The sequence below is a fragment of the Seriola aureovittata genome, chromosome 17 (genome assembly GCF_021018895.1).
Source record: "Seriola aureovittata isolate HTS-2021-v1 ecotype China chromosome 17, ASM2101889v1, whole genome shotgun sequence".
Taxonomy (NCBI): domain Eukaryota; kingdom Metazoa; phylum Chordata; class Actinopteri; order Carangiformes; family Carangidae; genus Seriola; species Seriola aureovittata.
Genome location: NC_079380.1, coordinates 17,359,731 through 17,386,967, shown reverse-complemented (window position 1 = coordinate 17,386,967; position 27,237 = coordinate 17,359,731). Strand labels below are relative to the sequence as shown.

Here is a 27,237-nt window from a genome sequence, read left to right as displayed (position 1 = left end):
GCATACCTAAGTTATGTGACTGTTATCACTGGGGCAAAACTGGCAGCCAGAACTGAAACTTAGTATAACAGCCATCTATACATTTAGTTCAGTTCTGGTTTTATTTGCAGACTAAACACCACTGGAAAAATGAATACAGATCAAATTCTTTTGAGTGTGATAAGGTCACAACATAATCACTGTGGAATATCAGACTCATTGCAATGGATACAGTTATACACACACACACATGAATGGATTGATAGTTTATTCTACCTAGGAGGAAAATTAAAGAGTTTATAGAGAATAAGCAAACTAAACTAAATGAAAAAGGGTTCAAAAAATGGGCGAAAGTGTTGCATCAAAAAGAGTGGTTCGCAGTACTGGGCACAAATACTGTATGTGCCCAATGTGTAAAAAAAAAAGAAAAAAAAGCTGCTGCTCACAGAGGAGAAAGAATGCAAAAAGTTTGATAAAACTAATGGCAAAAGCAGTTTGAGAAAACTCTAAGATCCTGTATTTTACTAGACTGTTTTGGTTTAGTGTTTTCTCATCCCACACTCGTCCCATATCTGCATGAACAGTCGGCTGGGCTGTTCCTTGAACGCACCTCCTTCTTCCTGAGTGGCTTTTCTACTTTCGTCGCCACACTGAAAGGGAGCGACTGTTGAGTGAGTTTAACCAGCCTCAGATCAGTCCTCCAGGTCAGGACCCTCTCTCCACGGAGACACAGCCTGATAGCGAGGGCTCCCATTGAGGATTACAGCAGGTGTGAAGATTAAAATCAGACATTTGGTTGTTTGTGGAAGTGGACTGGAGAGTGGGGCAAGCACCGGCACCGTTTCCCACGGACTAATCTGCCTTAGAGGGCGGGGGTTGGGTGTGTGTGTGTGTGTGTTTTTTTTTTAAGGGGTACCACTCATTCTCACACACCCCTCCTCAGCAGCATCCTGAGCAGGTCTTCTAGTCATTTCCACTGTGAACGAGCAACAGGTTGAGCAGAAGCAGCAGCAGCAGTGTGAAGGCGACTGAAGCCTACCATGCCGAGCAAAAGCCAGTATCTGCGCCCCCGGCTGTGCACGCTGGAGAAGGGGGACAACGGCTACGGCTTCCACCTCCACGGGGAGAAAGGTAAGACGGGGCAGTTTATCCGTTTAGTGGAGTCCGACAGCCCGGCAGAAACCTCGGGGCTCCGCGCCGGAGACCGACTGGTGTTCGTGAACGGGGACGACGTGGAGAACGAGAGCCACCAGCAGGTCGTGTCCCGGATACGAGCCACCGTGGGCCGGCTGGAGCTCATAGTGGTGGACCCGGACACGGAGCAGCTGCTGAAGAAACACAACATGAAGTGTCTGAAGGAGTATGTGACCGACGGCGTCCCGTTACCCTTCGACGAGGAGGAAGAGGAAGAGGAGGAGGAGGAGAAGGTGGTCGTGGTGGAGGAGGTCGGGGAGGTAGACGGGACAGAAAACGGGGTCGAGCGGCATGCCAAGCAGGACGAGGTGGAGGAGGAGGCGGAGGAGGAGGTGGAGAAGGTGGCGGTGGTGGAGCAGCGGCTGCGGCAGCAGGAGATGACACCCAGGGAGTCCACGCCGGTCCCGGAGAGTAACGGAGAAATCCACGAGCACGTCGACAAGAAGCTGAGCATCAGCTCAGAGAAGGTGAGAGTTCAAATAAGTGCAGAGAAAAGTTTCTGCATCATGTCTCCTCTCATTTCCTCCTGCCCCGCACTTTTCTTTACAACAAGTCATTTCACTACAAACACTCACATGAGAAGTGCACCGCTGAATGCACTACTTAGGACAGAGAATGGGTGCTCTGTGTCATGGTCAACACTGGAAGCTTCACCCACATGCCCCTTGCTGCAGATGCTGCCAGGCTGGGGGCAGGGTCAGCTGGCTGGACATTTGCTGTGGGTGGAGGACAATTAGAAAAAACCTGGTTCAGCCTGGTTCATGAAAACAGGGACCAAACTAGACTGTGACCCTTCTGTCCTGAACCTCAAACTGTTCCTCGACTGTCCTCTCAAGTAACTTATTTAGTTTGATATTGTTTGTCTGCAGCTGTTTTCCTGTGTCTCAAAGAGCAACCACTTGAAAATGTGAGAGCGTTCAGTCTTTTGTTATTACAGTGACGCCACAAGGTTAGGCATTAAGTTGGCAACAATGACAGGCTGCACAAAAGACAGGGAAAACACCCAGAGAACACATGGTGTTGTGTCTTTGCGTTGTGTACTGTAGAAAAAGACCATAACAAAATATGTGACATTGCGAAATACTCTGCAACAAACAACAGGAAATGATTTAGTGTCATTTTTTTGAAAATCTCCCCTAAATGAATCCCACAGTAGGATTTTTTTTTTTTTTCAACCTTTGATCTTTATCTGTAAAACATTATGGGCACAGTCTGACTCCGCAGTGGCCACTGGTTGCTGTGTCTGCCCTGCTGTCAGTCTGTGCGGCTGTGAACTCAGGACGTGGGTTCATTAGAAAGCACTAGAGGAGAAGGGGGTCTCTCCAGTCGGGAACATCTGTGCCCCTCGCCGCTGCATCCTGGATGTTTACCCCCGAGGCTGTTTCTGTCCGTGCCTGACTCTCCTCCTCGGTACATTACTGTGGGTGGGAGTGAGGTGGGAAGAAGTGCACAGCCAGCAGCGTTGGCCAAGAAGCAGATAAGACCCTGCTGTGGTCTTTTCTCTTCATCTCTCCTTCCTTCTGGCTGTTGATCTACCTCTGTGTCACTCTGTCTGTCTTGTGTCTAACAGCATGGAAACAGAACATCCAGTTCATCCATGTGCTGTCCAACTCTGTCCAGAATTTCTGAGACACTAAGCAACCTTTCTGGCAACTGTGTGGTTTGATGGAGGTGAAAATTAATAATAATTAAATTGTTCTCTATCAAGCCCCAAATGAAGCTTTTCTACATGATGTGGTAGTGGTGGGATCACGGACAAGCGTGTAGCTACAGTGTGCTGCTGCTGTGATTTGCTGAAGCTGCCAGGAGGTCAGGGAGGTCAGAAAGGTGGTGACACTTTGAACTTAAAGGGAAAGTGATGGTGAGGAATCCTGTAAAAACTGTAAATATTCACACTTTAGAAGCTGGAATTTAAAATCTGTGAATTGTGTTGAATCTTGTAAGAATACTTTGTCTGCATGGTCTTCATATCCAAATTCTGTTTTTTTTTTTTTTGTCAGAGACCATTTCACCATTATTTTGCAAGAAAGCCTTCAGTGGTAATGTGGAGGAAAAAATGTGAAGGAAAACATAAATGTCCTGTCTCCTTCACTGAAATGTCACGCTGTCATTACTGAGTGCAGTGGTTGACATTTTGTCATAGGTGGCCACTCACTGCCTACTTACAGCCTTTTGTTTTTCACCAGAACTGTGTAATAACAGCTTTCACATATGCAGAGCATGCAGGGCCTTTTGGAGTTATGTTTCTGGTATTTAAGGCGCACACTTGTGCTCAGCGCTCGAGCACTGCTGGGCTGTGTTGTTTGTCCTAGGAATATACAGCGATTGTTCCTGTGTTTACTCTCGATACTCTCTGCAGATGGCCTAATGGACCTGTGGCAGTACAAGTCACACTGGCACGCAACCCAGAGGGAAGTGGCGTCGAAACAAACAATAGCACTCCTAAGAAACGCATTTTCACTGCTAGGATTTCAATTTCAACAGGCTCCCAGAGTTACACACCTGGAGCAAAGAGCAGTTCAAACCATGATGAGCAGTGAGCCCAGTTGGGAATTTCGCTTTCTTGTAAACGCTTTAGTGAGTAGAAAACCACAATTTCAGAAGCAGAGGAAGTTACTTAGGGACAGAAGAAGACACAATAGAGTGTGTGAGAGTGTAAATTGGACTCGAGGGATGCAGATTAGAGCTGCTGTGTCTCTATGTTACAGTCAGAGGCACCTCAGGGTCTGTTTTGCATCCACTCTTTCTGGAATTTTCTCCCTACATCCTGTCCGGCATTCCTGTGCCCGAGCCCTGTGGCCCGGCCAATGACACACACACACACGCACACATTCACAAAAGCCCTCACAAAGCTCACACAGGACAAACACACTCATGTACAGCCTTGTAAGACACACACAGCATTGGTTTAGCAGTCACACTGACGTCCGCACACTGCCCGTCTGGCCTCGTCTTTGAAGCGACACAAAAGAGGGTTCGAAGAGCAACGCCCTCTCCGGAAACCGAGGAGCTTTGCTCAAGGTTGCCATGGTTACGCTGATGTTGTGTGCGTGTGTGTGTGCGTGTGTGTGTGTGTGTGTGTGTGTGCGCAATCCATGTGGCATGTATGTATGTGTGAGGATGGAAGTAGGCGAAAGTGAGACAGTGCAGGGGAGGTGTGAAAAAATGGATGAGCAGTGATGAAGGTCAAAACATGGAGCTCGGCCCGAGAAGAAAATAGGAGCCACTGTCGTCATAATGGAACAAAACACACAAAAACACATCATCTGTTCCAAAGGTCGTTGTTTCATTTACCAGGCAGTAAAATTTTCTCTCAGCCGTTGTGGAGTGCAGTGAAGTAGCAGCGGATGCTCTCTCTCTCAGCTCATAGTGCAAATCTACATCCATCAGCTCATCCAGAGGAAGACTTGTGGAAACTAATTTACATGTGTGTCTTTTCTGTCTTACTCAAATGTTGAGTGTTTGAGATGGTTGTAGAAAATCTAGTCAAAATTATAGCTGAAATGAATCACTTGATTAATTGATTGATAACAATTGTTATAAACTGAACATCCTTGGATTTGAACCATTTTTTTAAAATAATGAATTGATTATTCAAGAAAATAAAAGTCCGATTAATTAATGAATTAATGAAAAATATCATTAGTCGCAGCTTTTGGTCAAATTCCTAACAACACTTTAGGAAAAGCTAATTTTCACACTGTGTTTGTTTTAAAATGCACAGCAGAAAAACAAGAAATGGAGGAGTATTTCATTTTGCAGTTAAACCCATTGAAATGTATTTTCCAGGAGCTGCATTTGTTTAATCACACTGTTTTTACCTCTCCAGTGATTCATTCAGAGAGTGTGAGGGTGAGAAGCGTTTGGGAGTCTTCCTCATCACTGTTGGCTGCTTACATAAGCCAATCTTTAAACACTAATTACAGGAGAGGAAGAGTGGTTGTGTCAGATGAAATTGACTGTGGTTAGATGAGATCTGGTCTTTCCAAGAGTGTGTGTGTGTGTGTGTGTGTGTGTGTGTGTGTGTGTGTGTGTGTGTGTGTGTGGGTGTGTGTGTATGAGACTCCCTTCTAGTATCTACATAGAAATCACTGGAGGCCTGAAATTAGACAGGAAGGCGACTTTATGTCGATCTCCCCATTGGTTGTCACTTCTCTCCTTTAATCTGCACATTTATATAAAACCTACTTATTAAAGAGCTCAAAGCTTCCACTGTGTTCACCACATATGGACGGCTTATTTTTTTCCCTGGCTTTACATAGAAAGTGTGGTTCTTTAACTGCATGGGACGACACGTTTTCCCTAAACAAATCGTCCTCGAGCTGTTGTGTGTGTGAGGATTCGGTCTGTATTTGTGTACTCTCAAATGTGTGGCCATCGGTCAAGTTTAGTGTGTGTGTCGTCCTGAAGCAAACCCTGAATTTAGCTGTGTGTTTTCAAAGTTATGACAGCGAAATGTCTTTTCCTCTGCAGGAAATACTCAGATATGGGTTTGGATATTTGTCCGTAGTTTATGGCACCGGGGAGGGTAACATCACACTCATGTGACATTCTCATCTGTGTTCTGTCATACCTCGTTCTGCAGGGTAGAATAACTTCAGTTTTGAGAGTTTACCTTTAACTGCTATCACATTCACTGATACCTGATGTAATGGCTTCAGGAATAGCCTGTGGATAAGACTTTCTGTTAATAGAATAGACGTCAGCGTTCGGTGACTATTTGTCATGCTATAAAGGCAGAAATTACCACACCTAACTATTTGAGCCAGGACAGTCAGGGTGTGTGTTTCTGGCTGCCTGCTGCTGTGTCTGTGGGAGTCTTGGCCTGTGTGCAGACCCCAGGACTTTTGTGCTGATTTCCTGTCATTGTTGTTTTTTTGGAAGATTCCCCCACCTCATTGTCTTGATCCACTTCTCACCCCCCTGGACTGCAGTGAGAGGCCCAGCAGCTCATTGTCAGACAGCTAACTGTAACATTAAGGCAAGATTAACTCTCTCATCTTCACTGTGTATCTGACCAAGAGCAGCAGCGGCGATGAAAACATTCATAGCATAATAAAATGTAAGAGGCATTAGCTCAATAGGATATTCTTTCAGCAACAGACACTGAATCATGGTTCAAAGTAAACAATATCTGCAGCTGATAGTTGCTGTGTTTGCTGGTTATCATCAAAGCCATTGTGACAAAGTCAGGTATTGTTTCCGGCTGTGTTTAGGTAATGGAGTGTGTGTCATTGTGGTTGTCTGACAGGATGAGGAATACATAATGATTCATTCAGACTGGCCGCACGCTTTGCTTGACATTTGCTCGTTCGTTTGGGCATGTGCGGCATTTATATATGTTTTGTGTGGGTGTTTGTATGTACTTGCATGTGCGTGTGAGATAGCTTGGGAGTCACCCTTCCCTTCCCTCCTCTTTGTTGATTGTTGGGCTGCGTGTTTCAGGGGAAATTGTCTGCATGACAAGACAGGGCGGAGGGTGTTCGGGACTTCGTTGTGTTTCCACTCACAGATTTGTGGAGGTTTAAGTGTAACATGTGTAGGAGTACAATCTCAAGTGTGTAACATGTATGAGCTGGCTGATAAGACGTTGAGCTTTGTGATGTTAAATACTGTGATATGAAATATTACATTTTCCTGCTGTCTGAGATTTTGTTTTACCCCTTCATTCAGAGGAAGTCACATAATGCTGCAATGATTAGTTGATTAATCAATTAGTTGATCTTATTCAAATTGTTTTTATCTGACAAAGGGTCTCAAACTTTTATGCTTGAAAAATGGAATTGAAATTGATTTTGAAATTTATTATATAATATAATATTTAATAAAATAATAATTTTCGGTATTCCTTAAAAAAAAAAAATTTACTTCAAAAGTTAAAGTTATGCCATTGTAGGCAATGTTGCAAATCATTCACCAAGACTGCATTATATGATGTATATTATATGATATATAATGTAATGAAAAACAGGCCATTTATATTTATCCTTAAAATTGGATTTTATATATTTTATCAGTATCACAGTGTAAATTACATACACTGTAATGTTTTTTCTATATCTCCCACCCTCCTGAGTCATTCTCACTAAGTCAAATATTTTTAGAAAAACGTGATTGTGAGATGATGTGATTCATTATTTATCTTATTATATTTTATCTTTAGCAGTAATAAAAAGAAATGCACCAAGATAATGTGTATCACCGTGCTGTAATGGAGGAATTAAGATTAAGAAAAGGTAACATATAAGAGATGTGTTTTAGTATTTTATCCCAATATGTCCTAAAAACTGAAGGTAGTGGCCTTATTCCCTGTTTAGTTGGTGCTGAGTTTAATATCTGCCTCTTGACAAATAGTTTTTTTTGTATGTCTTTTGGGTGGGAATCACAGGGAAACTCATGATACAATTCTATCATAAAACATCGCCCAAGATAACACGAGTATCACAACGAGGGCAATTATGTTACTTGCAGTGTTTTGCAAGACAGACACGTACAAGGAAGAAATAAAAGCACCTCTAAACTCATAGAAGACATAGTGTTGGTGTGTGTGTGTATGTATGTGTGTGTGTTATGTACAGCTAAAGAAACCTAAAATTATAAAAAATTAAAAAGACAAATTCTATAATGTACTGTATAGGGTATGTATGGGAAATACAGCGTATCTCAAATTCATACTACATCCTAATTCTATACAATATATAATATATGGTAATTGTCATAGTACACTGTTTTAGCAGTTGGTATACAAAAGAATCAACATACTTAAACACAACAACAGAAAGCAAAATATGTTTTCTTTCGGCTCCTCCGTTACTTTGTGGATAAATAGTGTCCATCAACAGCACACTCAAAAACCTACCGTATTTACTATGCGCACTGTTTGCCTGCTTGTTGTGCAGTGTGAACACACTCTGTGTGTGGGTAAGTGGGATAGATTTAGGACACACGGTTTTTATAAAGGTTTTTAGGGCATTTTTGCCTTTATTACACAGCGGACAGTGGAGCGATGACAGGAAATGAGGGGAGACAGAAGAGGCTGGGGGTCATGCAGCAAAGGTCCACGGCCAGACTTGTGGACATTGTGATTACATGGTCAACATCTTAAACTCCCGCAGCCTCCAGGATGCCCTGGTACCAGCCTTTTTAAACAATAATAAACAACATAAATTCATATAGTATGTACCATTGTTTAAATGTCAGACAGTCATAAACTAGTGAGAGGATGAGCTGCCCGAAGGCACAAGAGTTACGTCTCAAGCAAAGGAAAAATAAAGTTGTACCACATCACAGCAGATCATTATATTGCTCTATTGATTGGGGGTGGAACAAATAATCGATAGCGGCTTCGCGGATCAGAGCACTCTCTCTCTCTCTCTCACTGAAACTTCTCGGTGACGTCAGTTCAAACAACAGCACCGCTGTCCCGTCCTCAAGGCCAAGGCCAGTGTGGCAGTGTGGTCAGGGGTGGAATGGAACCTGAACAGCGTGTGTGTGTGTGTGTGTGTGTGTGTGTGTGTGTGTGTGTGTGTGTGTGTGTGTGTGTGTGTGTGTGTGTGTGTGGGTGTGTGTGTGTGTGTGTGTGTGTGTGTGTGTGTGTGTGTGTGTGTGTGTGTGTGTGTGTGTGTGGTGGCTGGTGATTGGGTCTCATGGGACGCTGTATGAAGGCTCCACAATGCCACATTCCATTTCCCTCTCCATTCTGCTGAAGGTTCACCACCCCGGCCGGACAATGAGCCGGAGGGCCGCGCCCTGCCGGGGGTGGAGGGGGAAATGAGTCGCTGCTCACCCTGAAATAGACTCACCCCCCTGCTATCCACCTCTCCACCCTCTGTATATAGCAGAGGCACCATATATTGGGTATGACCAAGACAGAGCAAATAAACGTACAATGTTGATGTGCATATTTACATTAGCTAAAATAATACCAAACCAAGGAAATCCAGCGAACAAAGCAATCACAAAATACTTAAGATTTCATTAAAATGAACCAATATAGTTTGCTTTCCTTGATGGTGGTATTTTTGGCCATGCACTTTGTTGATCCTCTGACCTTGCCTCTGGTACTATTAAAAGTTGAACAGTACTTTGGTTAATGACTAAAGTGGGTGTTGTACCAGACCATTGCTGGAACGCAAAAATTTCAATTTACCAGTTGATCTACGTTCCAGCCCTCACCTACGGTCCTGATCTTTGGGTAGTGACCGCAAGATTGAAATTGCGGATACAAATGTACAAACATCCGGAGGGAGCTTCAAAGAGGAACCAGTTGAGGTGGTTCGGGCATGGCAAGGGCCTACCATTTGGCCGTTAGCATATGCCAACATTTGGTATGCTAACCTGTAAAAGTAAGACGATGAACATGAAAAACATCTGTACACAATGTGTCCAACATACAGCCTCATAGAGCTGCTAGCGTGCCACTCTCTTGTAGACTTGCTGTAAACTACCATCACCATCAACAAAATGTATCTAATCTTTTTTATCGTTCTTTGGATTCTGATAAACAAACACACACGAAGAAGATGACTGACTGTGATGTTGAAATGTTTCCTGTGCAGCTACAAAGAGAAACAGCCTCATCATTTTACATTTTACATTTTGCATCTATTGGTAAATTCAAGGATATGTATGTACCAGTCACCCAGGCAGCATCCATCAGAAAAGAAAACAGATTAGATATACGTTTTTATATCGAGAGTTGTCTCAATAATGCAACACAGCTCCAAGGCATACTTTGAGTAAGGGGCCTGACTTTTTTCTTGGTAACTATCAGTCTTTTGCTCCTGCTAATACATGTCCCACTAAAAGATGGATGCAACAAGTCAAGTTGAAGTAACTGGGTAAAAAAATATTCTGAGAAATGCAGAGAATCATTAAATTAATTACGAGGAGAGCTACAAGAGGGGAATTTTTTTAATTAGAAGATCAACTTAACTAATTACACATTAGATTGGTTTTATTTAACTGAAAAGCTTAAGTGGCACTGGGAATAAAATGAACCCTTTTAATGTAAATGTAACGTTGAGTGTGATCACATTTCCACTTCCGCTTGAATATAAAAATGAGGTTCTGCTTTTATGAGACTCAACCCTCTGTGGTAAGTTATCTCAACTTATCTCAACTTGCATATTCTTGCATCATTCTTGAGTGTGATGACCAGGATAGAGGAACTAGGTTCTAAAGTTTGATAGCTCATTGGTGAAGGTCTGCAAGGGTGGGGGGTGGGGGGGGGGGTCAGGGACAGGAAGACTGGCTTAGGAGATAAAACTTGTTGACTAGATAGGACAAAGAGAGATAGGACAGAAGTTGGCGGTCAGTGTTGGGCTGATTTTAATGCAGTCATGATTTTAAAAACGAAAACTCTTGAGCAAAGGCGCAACATGCAAGATCATTTTCAAAGATCTTCCTGTCTGATAATCAAAACCACTCCATTTGTTCTTATCAGTGTCTGTACCCCTGCTGTGATGACTTACTTTTCTATTTTCAGGCCTCCCTGCTAAAGAGTCTATTGTAATGGGAACCCTGAGCAGAACCTTTCTTCGGTGTCTTTTGTAGAGCTAGTTTGTCCCATCCTGAAATTGGGGGGGGGGGGGGGGGCACAGTACCGTGCTTTGTTCCCCCCCTCTGCCTGCCTCGCAGCTGGTTAAATGGTCCAGTTTGAAACCCAACACCCCCATCCTGCCTGAGGGAGTGGTGCACTCCGTACATTCAAGAGGACAAAACTGGTTAAAAAGGAACCAGGTTTACGTCAAACATTTATTAAGCCTCTCCTTGAGGCCGTTAATCTCCGTCAAAAACTACACATGGCAATCACAAGGACCGGGAGGCCAACGATCTGTCATGTCACTGAGTAACCGTGGTGCCTGGCAGTGTGTCACTTTGGCGGTAATTCTTTATGCTGATCAAACAGGCCGAAATCATGGGAGAGCTGCCTTCTCTTATTAGAGCAACAGGGGGGATGAAGTAAGCAGCCCAAGGAGAGAGGGCAATACAGAGGGTTGAAAGAGAGACTGCTTTAGATGACATATCTGCATGCAGAGCTCAGCTGAGTGTGACAGCTTTCAGTTGATGATTTGCAGAACTTCAGGGACGTTATCAGCAGCTGTTTGGACAGAAGAAGAACGTCTGAAAAACATCAGTGATATGTTTATTTAATTATAGGAAATTTTCAGCTTGTGACCTTTTTTCGTGCAGTTGAGTCAGAGACCAGGAGCTGTGCAGGAATGACACAAGCCGGCAGTAATAAATGTCTCATATGTGTGCTTCTTTATTAAGGCCTGCAGTTTCACATCAGTTGTCTGGCCAAGCATGGGGGAAAATATGAAGTAACTGGCAGGCTGAGTGGCAGGGCTGCAGCCTCTGGCATCACTCTCACAGTCACACACTCTCACACACACACACACACACACTCTTTCACACACAGACTGCTCCTTCCACGCCAGAGACTGAATCGCTCACAGCTACAGCGTTCCTCTGTCATACTGAATCAGCATGAGTCTGGCAGATGCAAATCTCCAGTGGCTGAGTCAGAGACTGATGATCATGATGGATTATTATGGAGGTATATGTTGCCTTTTTATACTCTCCGAAGAGCTTTAGGGGATGCAAATCAGGCAGTCTGGCTTGTCAAACATTCACCCGTCAGTAGCTTCGAAGCAAAAAACGGTGACAGTCTGCCTGTGCTCTGTTGGAGAAATGCTCATGTAAATGCTGATATTTAATATATTTTACTCGCTGGCAGCATATGGCACTTGATGGCAATGTCAGTCTCTCTGTTGGTCCACCACACTGGTTCAGACTGAAATATCAAAGCAACTATTGGATGGATTGCTGTTACATCTTGTAAAGACATTCATGGTCAGAGGTTGAGTCCTCTTGATGTTGGTGGCGGTGTTGTCCGACTCAAGTCCTGATTTTCGGGACTCGTTACTCGACCTGGACTAGAGCACTGATGACTTGAACTCGGATGTTTGTGAACCACAGTGTACGACCCCGCAGAAACATCCCCTTTCACAACATACTCACTGACTTGTTCCAACATGCTCATTTGTCAGTAAAACATACAGTAAGGTTGTTAAAACCCATAGCTAGGTCTTCTGATCAAGTTGAGCACCGGAGCCCATCTTTGAATTGGACTCAGACTCAACCTTGATGACTCAGACTCGGACTCTGATTCAGATGATAGGGACTCGACTCGGACTTGTCTTGACTTTCCTCAGCTGTACTTTGTTTGGTGCTAATAAGCTGGCTGTAGCTAAACTATAAATAAACCCACTAAACATCATGTTAGCACTGTCATTGTGAGTATGTTAGCATTTAGCTCACAGCACTGCTGTGCCTATGTACAGCCCCGCAGAGCTGCTAATATGACACTCTTAGTCTACAGCACAATGCCTCATTTTTGTCTGTTTATCGGCTCTTGCTTCATTAAATGTGAGCGTGACAGATAATGAACAGTAGTTAGCAATGTCATCCCTTATCACATGACCCATCAGGTTTGCATCTCTACATAAAAAAAGGCCTCTTGCATGATAGAAAGGGACTTTTGGACTGAGCATTACATTTCAAAAATATCTATGAACTTTATTAACCAAAAACAGATTGCGGAGATCAGCGATTTATTTTCGAGTCAAGAGAGAACAAGAACATGCGATTCGAGGTGCTGCAGTTTGGTCAGAGTTCATGTTAGTTGAATTTTGCCTTGGTATCTTATCTCCTGGTTATTGCTGCTTCCTGAGAGAAACCAGAAACATGTCTAAAACAGGGTTACATCAGCCTCTGGGTTGGGAACCTGTAAACTGTGCATCTTAAAAACAAGAGTAACTGGAGCAGCAGATGTAGTGAGTTTTGTGAGACGGTGGTGTGACTCAGAGGTGTGTTTAGAGAATATTAAGATGGGCCCTGGTATTGTTTTGGAGTGATTGGTATTCAAAGCAACTTCTTATTTTTAGTTGCCAAAGTCTGTGCAGAGCAGATACATTAGCTGCCTGAGAGACGGTGTGTCTTAATGAAAGAGGCTGTGGTCTAACAGCAGCACACGCAAGGGTGAAGTTGAAAAGACTTTTGTCTCAGTGGAAAAAAAAATATGACGCAATATTTCTTTCTACATGAAAGAAACTGGTTTCACTTTACTTGGACTGCCCAGTGTTACTTAACTTTGTATCCACCCAAGTCATGTTCATACTGCGGCAGTGATGGTAGCTACTGTTAGATGAATATTAACACCAGTGGATAAGTTAATACCAAGCAAAGTATTATTGGCTCAAACTCAGCTCAACATTAGACAACCAAAATATCATGTTACTGAAAATTATACCTATGTTTTAGGGCAGCGAATCTCAGTAAAACTTATCACCCAGTGTAACGATGGTATTATGACACACAGTATACTGTGAGACAGTCATATACATCACATCATAGTTTAGTTTAATAGTTTCTTACTATTTTTCACTATTTTTAGTTAATAGATCAATAATAATTATACATTTTTAATAGAAAAAGATATGGCCCATATGAATCAATGATCAACATAATTATTATGTGCAGCCCAGTATTAGATTATTAGGCCCATCTGTATGTTCTATAAACTCAGCCATCTTGTTGTAACCTGCAGCGTGTTTCCAGGTTTTGTTCGGCTCCCTGCACAACGACTTTTCCTCGTCACTCTCTTTCCTTCCTCCTCCTCATCCCACAGAGGTAATGAATGCACAGGCAGTCCTGCCAGGATAACCTAAAAATCTGTCTTATTAAAGGAGAATGTTTTATTGAAGCTTTCCCATTGTTTGTGTTTTTAATCTCCATCTTCAATCCATCATTCCTCCCTCCTTCCAGCTCTCTCCTTATAAACAGTGTGTTTCGGGTTTGAGGATCATACTAAATGTCAGCTCATAGTTAGTGTTTATGTGGGGGGAGCAGCAGGTTAATCCGTGTCATATTTACCTTGTGGTCGTGCTAGTGTTTGTTTATTAGATTTCAAACACAGTGATGTCATTCTTTTCTCTCCAGCGAGATTAAAATGTCTTTTTATTTACGTTTTACAAATACTTTATCCTCTATGTGCTAACACGTTTTTGCACATATCTTTGGCTGGGTTTGTATATTGATTTCTCTTTCATGTCAGGAAGTTGAGCCAGCACACAGGGAAGCGTACTGAAGGAAGATGTGTCAACAGTTCCTGTTCAACACTTCCCTCCTCAAAGGGAAAGTTTGTGTCACTGACAGAGCGTGTTGATCTCGAAACGCTGTTTTTCTGGGCAGAGAGGAACTTTTCACACAATAGAAAACTGTGTGACTTTGATATTAAAGTGATAAACTTAGAAATAGCGAGACGAGAAAAACTGGTATTCCAAACGAGATGTCATGTCACATTAAGTGTGATTGAAATGATTTGCTTGATGGTCACGGAAGCCTTTTTCTCATCAGTTGGAGAAAATCCATCTAAGCATGAATAGGAGCTTTACATGGTGCATCACACAAGAAGTGAGACCAGTATTCTCACAGCCCTGCCGCAAGCATACGATAACCAAACTAAATCTGAAGAGTTAGCACAAGTAGATGAATTAGTCTGTGTTTTCCCTCCGCATATGATGTACTCACAGACGCTTTAGGGTCTGGAAAGTGCTCTAAACAAAATACAGACTCTGAGAGGAAGTATAAAAATGTTCCTTATTTGTAGTATCAGTGTAAATTTGGGAACACAGATCTGTGAATCTGATTGTATACATTATGATATCAATTTGTAAGTTAAAGAACGCCTCCCTGACTGTCCTGCGGTTTTACCTTTTTAATGTGCCCGTATATCTGCAGCTCATTTTGTAACTGTGTATCTCAGATTTCTGCTGTAACCTCACGGAGAACTTGCATTTTTGTATATTTGTTGATGTGTCAACATGACATCTGAGCAATGTACGGCAGAAAACATGCGCACGCTCACACACACACACACGCACACACACACTTGACAAGTAGTGGGTCCTTGGTTCCCCTCATGCCTTGTGTGTGTTCAGCAGATTCCACAGATTTCAGACCCGCGTGGAGATTCTTCTGCCCTCCTGTCCTCTCCGGACACAAACCCCCCTCTGTTGTCCCTGCCAGAGCCTCCCTCACCCTCTCTAACCCTGCGCAGGGATGCCTAATGGCAGCCACAGCGCCCGATGAGTGTCTTGATAATTCAAAAAGGAAATCATCTTGTTATTTCTTTTGTGTTGAGCGCCAGACTTTATGCAAGACTCTGCGATGGCACATCTAGAATACATGACGGGAAGCTCAGTTAGTTAATTCCAGCCTTTGCCAGAAGAAAACACAGAAAAAACAGCACTTCTTTGTTTAGTCTGTGCTTCTGTTTGCATAAAGTAACCATACAAGAAGGTGGTTTTACCTGAAGTTTGGAGATAACACTTGAAAAGCTGAAGAGCGAGCAATCAAAGGCGACCATTTGTGTATAATCAGTTACCAGCGGGATGAAACGGCGACTGCAGAACTCGTATCAGGAGCACATCTGATCAGCGGGACAAATGTTCAGCACACACTCCTGATGCTCAGCAGGCTCTTGACAGGGTTCTACACGAAGGTGGCCAATCTGCATCAGTGATGAGAGCAGACTGCTGTCAGCAAAACTGCCTTAATATTGAATGTTTTATATGTTTTGTTGCCGTGACAGCAGCATATCTCAAGGGATGACAGTGATGGTCTGTCAGTCAGTCTATGTTTTTGGTTATTCAGTCAGAGATATCGGAATATCTCCCACTTGGTGAAAAGAACAACAACATCTATTAAGCGCTGCCCTAATATTTGTGCTCTCTCGCTCTCTGGTATGTTTTTGTCCCTGGGGGGCCACCGTACAGACCGTCTACACTGATTAACTGATGTGATGTGTGCAGTTTGCTGCTGTCACACCAGATGATTTTTATTTATTCTAATTCTGCTTTTCTAAAAGCTTGAACTGGAAACAATATTAATGATGATAATAATATATCTTCTTCTCAACATGCTTGTGCTTCCCATCTGCTGTTCCTGGAAATGGAACCAAAGATCAAAAGTGAAAAGTCTTTTTTTATTTTCCAGGTGATTTACTGAGAAAAATAGAGAAGTTCATTCTTGGCAGAGATGGGAGGTGTGGAGTGGGTGGAGCGTTAGCTCAGAACAATTGGCTTGCATAATACAGTGAAGTGAAAATCACTCATTGCTAGTGTGAGGTTGTGTATGAGAGAAAATGTTGAGTCAGATGGCCTCAGTTATTATAATGTCCACCCTTAATTTATGTCCAGTCATGTTTTTAATCAATTAGCCTGCTGCCTGTATTTTCTGTAGAAAGTGACTCATTCGCTCTGACTTATTTGTAGAGGTTGTCCATTGTCCATTGAGGGAGGGAGCGTCAGGTCGGATTCGGTCACTCTGACAAAGATTATCCTGACCAGCGAAGTCTCCTGTGCTCTCCTGTATGCCGCTCCGTACACTGTGCTTTGACCTCTTCGAAGACAAAGCCATTAAAGCTCCCTCTGCTAAATAAAGAAACTGCTTCATCCATACAGCGGAAGGGAGGTTCTGGGATCGAGATTGAGTTTTTTCCTGGATGACAATACAGCTCTAACTCTTCCTGCCATCCCAGAGAGGGACTGGACTTGACAGGGCGAGGGGAGGTGGTCAGAGGTCAACGCCCAGCTTCCATTGTGCTTCTCGGAGCCTGGAACGTTCAGGGCTGCGGACCACACCGGAACTGGTCCCTTCCTCTAAAGCCCCCATCTGCCCCCCTACCCAAATTCTCCACAAACCTTCCCAGCAGACCTCCAATCACATGCCTCCAAGACCCTCTTCCTTCCTGGCGAGCAGCTGGAGTCACGTGGAGTCAAACAGCAGCTCCAGTTTACTCATGATCGTTAAAAACACACTGCACAACACATCAGCATGCAGCAGCCACCTGCATGTTCAACCTCGGCTTCATATTTATGGTTAACGATTCACTGGAGCTGTCTGTTATCTTTGTGCCTCTCGTTCTTCCTGAACAGACACCCATGGTGGAGGTATTTTTTAAAAGCTAATGTTGTAATGTTTCTTGAATGCCACATACTGTGTATTAACAAAACCCGTGTTTTCTTCTGTGGTTCCTTTCAGGAGGTGTGTACTGAGCCGCGGCCACGTCTGTGTGTGATCCAGCGAGGGTCTAACGGATATGGCTTCAACCTGCACAGCGAGCGCGCGCGGCCGGGCCAGTACATCAGAGCCGTGGATGAAGACTCTCCAGCAGAGAGGGCAGGCCTGCTGGCCAAGGACAGGATAATACAGGTACTTTAATGGGGTCAATGCTGGAGAACTGTGGGAGCATGCTGGGATGTAAGTCAGTATGGTGTGTGAAGAGGGACATTTTGGAACATTATTATTGTCCTGGTAAGATGATTTTCTAGTCTAGAAGTCCTTACACATTTTTGTATGTACGTAGTATTTCTATAAATCCTGAACAGTTTTCAGGAAGTTTCCTTTTGATTTAGTGACTTTGCTTCATCACCTGCCCTAAATAGTTACAGAGTACAGTTACAGTTACAGTGTAATCTTTATGAGAAGTAACTGATTACAGTTCTTAGAGTTACCCAAAAATATCCATGCAAATAGCGTATCCTGATTGGTCTGCCATACTTCCGCTCTAGACAGACTGTAGTAACTTTTTTCATTGGGATAAAAATAGAGAAGAATGGTGTGGCGTGTAATCAGGCCTCACCTACCTCTAAAGAATGACGTAGAAAGTCTGTTAAAACAAAAGAATGATTCCTGTAATCTAGTACTTCATTTTACATACATAGAGTATGGCGTGATAAAATAACCACAGCTTTTCCACCTTGAATTGATTAAAAAATAGTCACAAATGCCATAAATTCTTCTTGCTTTTTTTTTTTTAAGTGCGACTATTGCATCACACTTTGTAGGCATGGTCTCGTAGCTGCACCGATGTCATCCTTATCTGTACCTCGAAATCATTATAGTAAAACATTTTCTAGTCTAGATGTAACAAAGGGCAAGTTCAATACTGTACTCAGAAGTGATCGGGTCTTTTCCCAGAGTTAACTGTGTGTTCAGAGGAATGCGATGTGGACTAACAGCCGCTGTGTGGGGTCTTAAATCCCCCAAGGGGACTTGGTTGTAACTGTCACTGCAAGCAGCCTCACACTGGAGCAATCAGCTTCTTAACTGGTCTGAGGTCTGCCCTGCCTGCATCATTACAGTGTGGACTGGCCTAAAGAGAGACATGTGTGCGTAAGGGAGTCCAAGTGGCATACAGTGCATGTAAAAAATATGAAAAATGTGAAATGTGAAATATTGAAAAATCTCCAAATTACTTCCAAATGGCTAGTTAGTTCTGGATGCTGTGTGGCTGCTCAAAATGAACTAATTAACATATTGTTTTCTCTAAGTTAGTCATTCAAATGTTTGATAAAAGTTTAAACTATAACACTGTTCACAAAGTTTTCACTTTATGTGTGACAGTCACTTTTTTTGTCAGTTTTTAGTCTTTTTTTATTTACTCTCCTTGCAGTCCACAGATTTGACAACCACAAGGCCATGTGGTTACGATATATACAACCAATGATCCTCCCCACTGTTATTTAGCCAGTAGAAGCAGAAACAACTCACAATGAACGTCTCTGACTCACTCAGTGCAGTGGTTTTTTCAACACGTGGTCAAACTCAAACCAGAGTGGCGGCACGTCCACTAATGTGGACCATCATGCACGCCTCCTTTCGCTCCCTAGCTGAATGTCATTTCTGCCTCCCAGCACGTGAGTGTGAGCGACTGTACGGAAAATATGAGAAGTAGAGAAAAACGAAGAGGAAGAATCAGAGCTGGATGAGGACAGAGAGTGCAGAGGGATTAAACGAACCACAGACTTTCAGGTCTGGGTTAGAGTCTTGCGAGGGGTTTCTAGTCCCCAACAGGGCCCCAAGACAGACACACCACCCACTGGGGAGCAGGGCTTTGTGGGGAGTGGACAGCCATTGTTACTGCCGTTACTGGCCGAGCAGCTATTGTCCAGCTTCCTCTGTGGGACTGGCTTAGACATGCCGGTCCACCCTATGACCTAAACGCACTCACACACATACACCCTTAGAGACATTTCTCACATGCTTTCCCATGGTGATTTTATCCCACAGCGCTCAGCTGGTCTGGAAGGGAACCACCTGACATATTGAGTTACTGTAGTCCACAAAGTACAGCTGTCATAGTGTCACACAGTGAAGGGCCAAGTAAAATGTGAACACGAGGCGGAAAACAGTCGGCTGTCCAGCCCTTTACAGAGTTTGTTTTGCAAGTTAGTGGTTGAAAGTGTGTGTGTGTGTGTGTGTGTGTGTGTGTGTGTGTGTGTTTGTGCGAGCGTACGTGCATTTCGGTGTGGACACACAGGATATCCTGCACTGGAGCCTCTGGCAGACAAAGTGATAATATTGAGAAAGAAATCCTGACAGTGATAAAACAGTTTGTTCACTTCTGTGTGGGAACAAAGACAGACGGGCCGAAAAAAAGAAACAATAGTGACTTTTCTGAAGGATTTCCCGTCATGCCACAAGTTTTCTAAAAACACCTCAAATAATCCTTTCTTCTTCTCCTCAGGTGAACGGTGTGTCAGTGGAGGGGAAGACGCACTCACAGGTAGTGGCTGCCATTAAAGCCGGCGGGAGTGAGACCCGGCTGCTGGTGGTGGACCCCGACACAGACGCCTTTTACAAGAGGTGCAGAGTGGCCCCCACCTTGGAGCACTTGTCTGGTGAGAGGTCACACAGATAAGACGATTTCACCATCACTAAGAGGCAGGACAAGTTACGTTCCAGCAGCAATTGTGTGGCGAGGACGGGGTGAATGACTGCAATTAACTCGTAATACTTCACTCCAAGGTCATTGCCAGTCAACAGCCGTAGTTACAGACGTGTCGTAGACACTAGTCGTCGTCTCCTCTCCTTTCCTACAAGTTAAAAGTCTGTCCCAGTTTCATGGCTCTACTTTTTCCTCCTCCTTTATTTCTTTCTGTCTGTATTTCTCCCACACTATCCTGCTTTCTTTCTCTGCCAAGAAACACAGATAGACAGGGAGACTGAGCCACATCCTGCCCCCACCTTATGTTGCTGTCCTGTGGAGAAAGTTAATCTTTCAGACATAAATAGATCAGATCAGACTGAACAAGTGTTGTTTGTTACGTGTGAAAGTTTAAATACAGATCTCTTTCTCACAAAGGCTTTAATATATTACACTGCAAATACATCTGAAAATAATTCTAAATCAGTAATGGGACAGCATGAGAAAACATTTTTAGAACAAGGTCAAATTAATGGCAAATGTCTGTCCCTTTCAACTGCATCTTGTGATTTCCATCATGTGATAAGAAGTAATCATTCATGGGTATATAAGTTTCAGGTTTAAGCTCAATAATTACATACGTGACTGATTTAAGGGATTATCTTTTTGCCCTCTATCAACAAAGAGGCATGGTCATCCCAGGGGCTGGTTGGTGTTCAGTGCTTTGCTCAAGGGTCATGGTATATCTACCAAACCCCCCAGGGGGAGCCCTAGTACAGTCTGTGGTTTAATGCCTGTGTTTGAGAACCATCCCCATCAAACCCCAGCAGCTGATCTTCAGGCAGGTGGTGTGTATGTTTTCTCTGCTTTGCCAAATGTCTGACTCTGCACAGACATGGTGCTGTCTGCTGTTGGCAAGGCAACAGCCTGGCTAAGTGGGGAACCCTCTGTATCCAAGAGAGAGCTGTTAGTCAAAATAAGGACACTGATTCTTCTTATAATGATATTTGAGATATTACACTTGTTAGTGTTGATAGTTAACCCTACCCCGTGCTCCTTGTTCATTATCAATAAATTTAGTGTTCACTTAAGTGATCCGACCAATAAAAGAAGATAGAAATACTTGGTTACTAGTAAAAATTCCACTTAAGTGAAAACACAGAAGAATTATAAGCAAACAAACTTAAAAAATGAAAAGTCATGGTAGTGGTCGTGCAGTGAAATGAATCTGCGGAATATTTTCTCTATTGATCGATTGATTTTGTTTATAAAATATCAGACCATAGTGAAAAATCCCTTGGATAATTTCCTACTGACATAGGTGACGTCTTTACGTCTTATTCTGTCTCACCAACCGTCCAAAACCAAAACATATTCATGTTACATTCATGTGTGGCAAAGAAAAAGCATGGAACCATAAACGAATTACCGAAATGATATTTGACAATAATAATAAAATAATTGCTGATTAATTTTGAATGGATTAATTGACAAATCGGTGCAGCTGTAATTTGAACTACTTTATTTAAGGTTAGATCACAATTTAGGGGTCAGCTCCTAAGGGTCAAGAGATAAATGTGAGGGGTCGAGAAACTCAGGTTTTGAGAAATATTGGATAAATTTCCATCTACTGGCCTCGAACTAGAGAAGATAACTCATAGCCATCTGAAACATGACAAGAGACTCCAGGTAGTCACCACTGCAGATACATGTAGTGCAGTATAAAGTACAATATTTCCTGTGGCATAAAATGGAAATACTCAAGTAAAGTACCTTCACTGAATGAAACTGCAGATGTTTCATAATAATTTCCTGGACTTTTAAACCCTCTGGTGTTTCAGTGCAGGATTAAAAATAATAACGCCCGACAGGGGAGAGAGATTCCAGTGAGGTGTTTCCCAGGTAACTGCCTGCACTTCACATGCTGCCCACTCAGAGGGCACCTGCCTACACTGACTCTTAACTTAACACACATTCACACTCATACACACACACACTAACACACACACAGACACACTCTCTCTCTCAGCAGCCTGGCTGGCCAGCACCTTTGTTTGGTTTCCAAGGCGCTCGCTCCAAGTGGCCTCTCAGCCTGGAGCTGGAGCTGTATTAAGACCTGGAGAGGCTCCTCTCAGAGTCAGGGGCACAAACACACACACACAGCAAAGACCCGAGGAGGACTCGAATCTCAGATTAACTCTGAAGGACCAGCTGCTATCTACCATAATAGCTCATTATTAGCTAAAAACACTTTCCGGCTGAGGATCAGAAGGATGGAAGGTAAGGGACAGACCTTTGTGATGATGTCTGTCTGCAGCTGCCACCTGTCAGAGTCAGGTTTATGTTAAAACATGCCTGCATGGGAACATCATTGAATTTCTACAAGAGACCAAACTGCAGATATCTTAATAGGTAAAAGGCCTGTGGCTTCATTGGAGGAGCTGGAGGAGGGGAGGTAGAGAGGACCCAGAGGAGCACCTCATAGAAGATGAACCATGTATGAATAATAGATGATCCGCTCATACCTGTGCTATGTAATAGAGTAGGTGTTGGTGGAATGAAAGGTGAGCTGCAGAAAGACTCTTGATCTGTCAGAGTGGAGCTCTCTGCTCTGATGGTGTAAGACTGGAGGTATCATGACACAGTGAGGACCAGTGAGACACTGATGCCCACAGACAGAGAAAAGACAGAAAGAGTGTTTGTGTTTTCGGATCGTATGACTGATTCTTGTGTCATCTTCATGCCTGCAGGTCCACTGCCAGAACCTGTCATTAATGGAGGAATGGAGGAGAAGGTAAGATTCACCGGCAGCAAAAATATCATTTCGGGGGGGGGGGATACAAGGTGACACTTTAAAGTGTGCAGCGCTATCATTTGGTTTGGAAATGTGCTTTAGAGCAAAGCCAGAAGTAGAAGTTGAAGTGAGCGAGGAACTGTCGATCTCCCACTGCGGCCATTTCCCTCTTCACCGATGGAGCCTCTCCTTCCTGGCAGAGAGCAGGACAATAATAGTTCAGCCTTCTGCTTCGAACAGTCTGCAGCTCCTCGTGTGGCACAGACTGCAGCACAGCGGTCCAAGGTCGAGCAGTGTTTGAAAGTAACATGCTGTGGTTTTTTTTTCTCAGGTGTGGTTTGCCACATAAAAGAACTGAGAGGCTGGTGAAGTGAGTTATTAACCACAGAGACGTGGACTGATCGGACTTTTCCTGTCATTGTCTGAACGCTCTGGTCTTAATTGTATTGTGTGGTGTAGAAAACCCCACCCAGCTAGTATTCCATTAACTCCATAAACTGAATTATTTGAAAGGGTGTGACCAAAGACAGAGAGTAAATAAAAAATAAGAATTATTCAGTATATGAAGTAGCTTAACCCACAATTCATTCTGTGGTGTGCTTTAAACCTAAACGCTGCACTTACGAGCTGAGGCGTGGAGAATGTAGCAGCTTCATGTTAATCCTGTTGAAGTATTTGGGTGTAATCCAAAAAGAGACAGAATGACTACCACCACTGTAGGACACAATGTTAAGCTTAGTTAAGTGGCTGCTGGCGTCACCTTCATATTTACTGTACGAACATGGGAATGATATCAACCTTCTCATCAAAAGAAAGGTTCTTTCTCAAAATGTCAAGCCATTCCCTTGAAATTCTGTACTGTAGAAAACTGTAAAACACACACACTGTATCCCTGTGTGTGTTTGCTTACTTTCTACATCCTCCTTAGCTGTCAGTGACATCACAGGAATGCTTTTTGAGGGTCTCTCAGGTTACCAGAGTGTCTTGTTCCTCAGTGAACACACTAGACTTTTATGTAAATCAGTGTTGATAAGACGTGATAATACCGGACGTGTATGAAGACCCCAGAACACAAACTAAAAGAAACTACTGTGTGCACTGTGGCTGCCTTCCACACTTGGGCATCTGGCCAGATATGCAAAGTGACGCCTGACCCCAGCTTCCCGTTACTCAGGGGCTGAATGTGCAGCAGTGAAGTTACATGTTCCCTGTATTGTTGCGTAACAGACGCTGGTTAAAAGGTTGAAGAGCTGAGGGGGAGGAGGGATGGCAGGAGGTCGGGCAGCAGTCGTGTATGAGGTGAAAGATGTGGTTTTTAGAGGGTGTTCAAAGCCTCACCATGCTATCTTATCAGTTTATTCAAACTGCTACAAAACACAAGGAACAGAAAAATCACTGAATGATATGAAGAGTAAAACCAGGAAGAGTAGCAGGAAGAGTGTCTCAACACTTTCTCAAAACACAGTTTTCATTCCCTTTGCTGATTCAATGACCTCCACCCCAATCATATTCACAGATGTACAAACTTCCATATACAATTGATTCACAGATCAATAAATGTGATAAGTTAAACAGTAAAATTATTGAAAGACAAAAAGAAACTCAGAAATCAACATTAATTGATTTTACACTTTACTTTAAGTTTTACATAGACTTCACTGAATATACTTTTATTAAACTAATCAGTTGTTAAAAGTTTGAGTTTGAAAAGCGCAGACCATTTCACTGGAGCCTGAAGTTACATTAAACTTGTGCTCAGTAGAAAAAACAACTTAAATCCAAGGCTGCCTCCCTGTGGAGAGATGTGGTACTGCACCAAGTCTGGGGAAAAAAGGATGATAGTTTCCCAGTGCACTTTTCAAATGTGTCTCCCATGCTGAACATTTCTAGATGGGCTCGTGGTCGCATCTATATATATCCTAAGCTGTCAGTGCGTGTAATGAAAGAGATGCTGATGAGTGTCTGTGTTCCCAGGTGAATGGCAGAGGGGCCAAAGAGGCAGAGAGGGACTCAAAGCTGTCAGTCAGTCCCTCTCCATCCAACGCCTCATCCAACACCTCGCTCACCATCCCGCCCACAAACACCCCACCTGAGGTACGTTGCAGAAACAAGTCACTAGTAACAATCTTAGTGCAATTTTCAAAAACATAAGGTGCAACGTGTTTTTCTTAAATTTTTTTTTTGCTTTTCCTGTCTTTGCTGTTCCTGTTTTATCTTCTCCAGGGTTTGATCAAGGAAGCCATCCCAGCTCTCAACCTGAGTCTGCAGCAGGTCAAAGAGCTCGCCCACCAGAAACGATCCAACAAAAGAGCTCCACCCATGGACTGGACCAAGAAAAATGAACTCTTCAGCAACCTATAGGGCATCTCAGATCACCTGCCACACACCCACACACACACAGATTTTTATTATAGTGACTTCGCAGAAAGAGACATAAGAAAGACATTTTTTTATTATTATAATGACATTATAAGAGCAGTTTAACTATTGGCAGAAGACAAAATTCAGGCCGTTCTGTAAAATATAGTCTTCATATTACTCTTCATGTTATTATAACCCAGATATTAAACGTATAATGTGCTACTAACAATGAAAGATGCATATGCCAATGAAAGAGAACTGGACCGTGCTGAAAATGTGTATGTATGTGTGTATTTGGCTATTTTTGCCCTGTGAATATGTGGGCATGGTTTCCTTTGTGTGTGTCTGCGTGTGGACCCTTACAGTCTGATGCCTGTGGAAATGAGGAGGCGTAGATCATCATGCTTCATTTAATAATCCGCTCCTCTTTATATTAACATTTAAAGCATTAAAGTGTCGTCTGAATGACAGCAGGACAAGCCACATACTGTAAAACCAGCCTGACAATCTGTACTTCATTTATCTCCAATTTACTCAGTTATCAGTTTAGGGATCAAACATCTGACACAGGACTGAGATATATTTACTTTTGGGTCATTTATTTCAATGTAATTCACTCTAACTTTTTTCTTCTACAGATTATATGTTAGAGCTGTATGATCCTTAAAATAAGATATACACAACATGTTGCTTTCTAACATGAAACTCCTTTTGGGAATCATTTGTGATTTTCTTTTTAGGGAAATATTTACTGATGGCTTTAAACTGGAAAGAACTCTTATTTTAATGTGGGTTATCTTATAAGGTATGTATATATCATATATTGTGTATATTTTTTCATTTGTCACATAAATGTCACTCTCTGAAATGAAAATGATTTCAGCTTAATCCTGTGTCGCTACAATGCCATCCAACATTCCTCCATACATTGTCTGAATATGTGATATCATCCTTTGAATAAATGTGAACTACATTTTATTATGAGTAACTTATACCGTCCTTATACTTTGCCATCATGTCCGCTGTGAATGGCTGCTCAGTTCACATTTTTTAGCATAATGGAAGATTTTTATTGCTCCTTGAAAATGCTTGGTGAAAGATTTTTACACATTTCTATTGATGTCTTAAAACAATAATTATGTAACTTTTAGATCACATATTTCCAAAAGAATGTATGTGCTTCACTAGATTTTATGTAGTTTGTCCAATATTGAGAAAAATGTGATGCTTTTAAAACTGAATGATTGAATTGTATGAAGAGTTGTAGATTGTAATAAATCAGTCATCACAACAACATTATCCTGTGGTGTTGGTTTTTATTCAGATATGTGAAAATGAATGACAGTGATGCCTCATTTACATACAGTAACTTGCTTTATCAGATATGCAGCATTAAATATGTGCACTATTCTGGTCATGCTGTATATCAGTTATCTACAGACTGACCTGATGTGAACACCCTGTGTACTTTACTGTGTGATTTTGCAGATAGTTTGCATTAAAGCAGCTATAATCAATATCTGTATGATACCAATGTACAACGGTTACCATTTGTAAGGTCACTTGCAATGATGAAACCAAGATCCAATTATCCAATTATTATACGACTCTGCAGTTCCCCCCAATTTTATGGCGCTTGATAGAATCTTTCATTTTCTAGCCTGCCACTGTTCTGGTTCACTCCCTCTGATTTTATAGTCATTTTCAGCCTCAGTAGGCAGCTGTTTACAGCAAAAATGAATGAAATGAATGATAATGACTCAAAATGAAAGATAATGTAAGTCTGTCTCTGCTCAATGTGTAAGTAAGCAACTTTTTGCAAACAAGTTTGATAAGTCATTACTGACTCACTTGCAATGCTCTCTGTAGGTCAAAATTGTTGACTCATCTGTCAAAGGCAAGGGCGTAGGTTTGGTGGAGACACAACAACCCCTCCAAAACAAAGAGATTGCCGTTTTAATGCCGTCAACCAAAGGTTTTTTTTAACATATAGGATATTTGTATTTGAAATATAGCTTATATATATATAAAAATAACATATGAAACCTTTTAGAAATTGGAACAATATCATGAAAAATATATGTAGCTTATATAAACATGTATTTTAGTATCTGTTTATATTATACGCATA

At 42.5% G+C, this 27,237-nt stretch overlaps 1 protein-coding gene across 1 annotated transcript; it reads left to right on the top strand.

Moving 5' to 3' along the window:
• Positions 1-221: 221 nt before the first annotated feature.
• On the top strand, positions 222-26,405 carry nherf1b (NHERF family PDZ scaffold protein 1b). Its single transcript, XM_056400392.1, has 6 exons — positions 222-1,640; positions 17,284-17,454; positions 19,772-19,925; positions 22,702-22,745; positions 24,720-24,839; positions 24,969-26,405. The coding sequence occupies exons 1-6, from the start codon at positions 1,020-1,022 to the stop codon at positions 25,104-25,106; spliced, it is 1,248 nt and encodes a 415-aa protein (XP_056256367.1). The 5' UTR covers positions 222-1,019; the 3' UTR covers positions 25,107-26,405.
• The last annotated feature ends 832 nt before the right edge of the window (positions 26,406-27,237 follow it).

Coding starts and splice junctions, on each gene's coding strand:
- nherf1b (XM_056400392.1), top strand. CDS start 1,020: ATGCCGAGCAAAAGCCAGTATCTGCGCCCCCGGCTGTGCACGCTGGAG. Junction 17,455..19,771: donor CCAAGGACAGGATAATACAG/GTACTTTAATGG, acceptor TCTTCTCCTCAG/GTGAACGGTGTGTCAGTGGA. Junction 19,926..22,701: donor CACCTTGGAGCACTTGTCTG/GTGAGAGGTCAC, acceptor TCATGCCTGCAG/GTCCACTGCCAGAACCTGTC.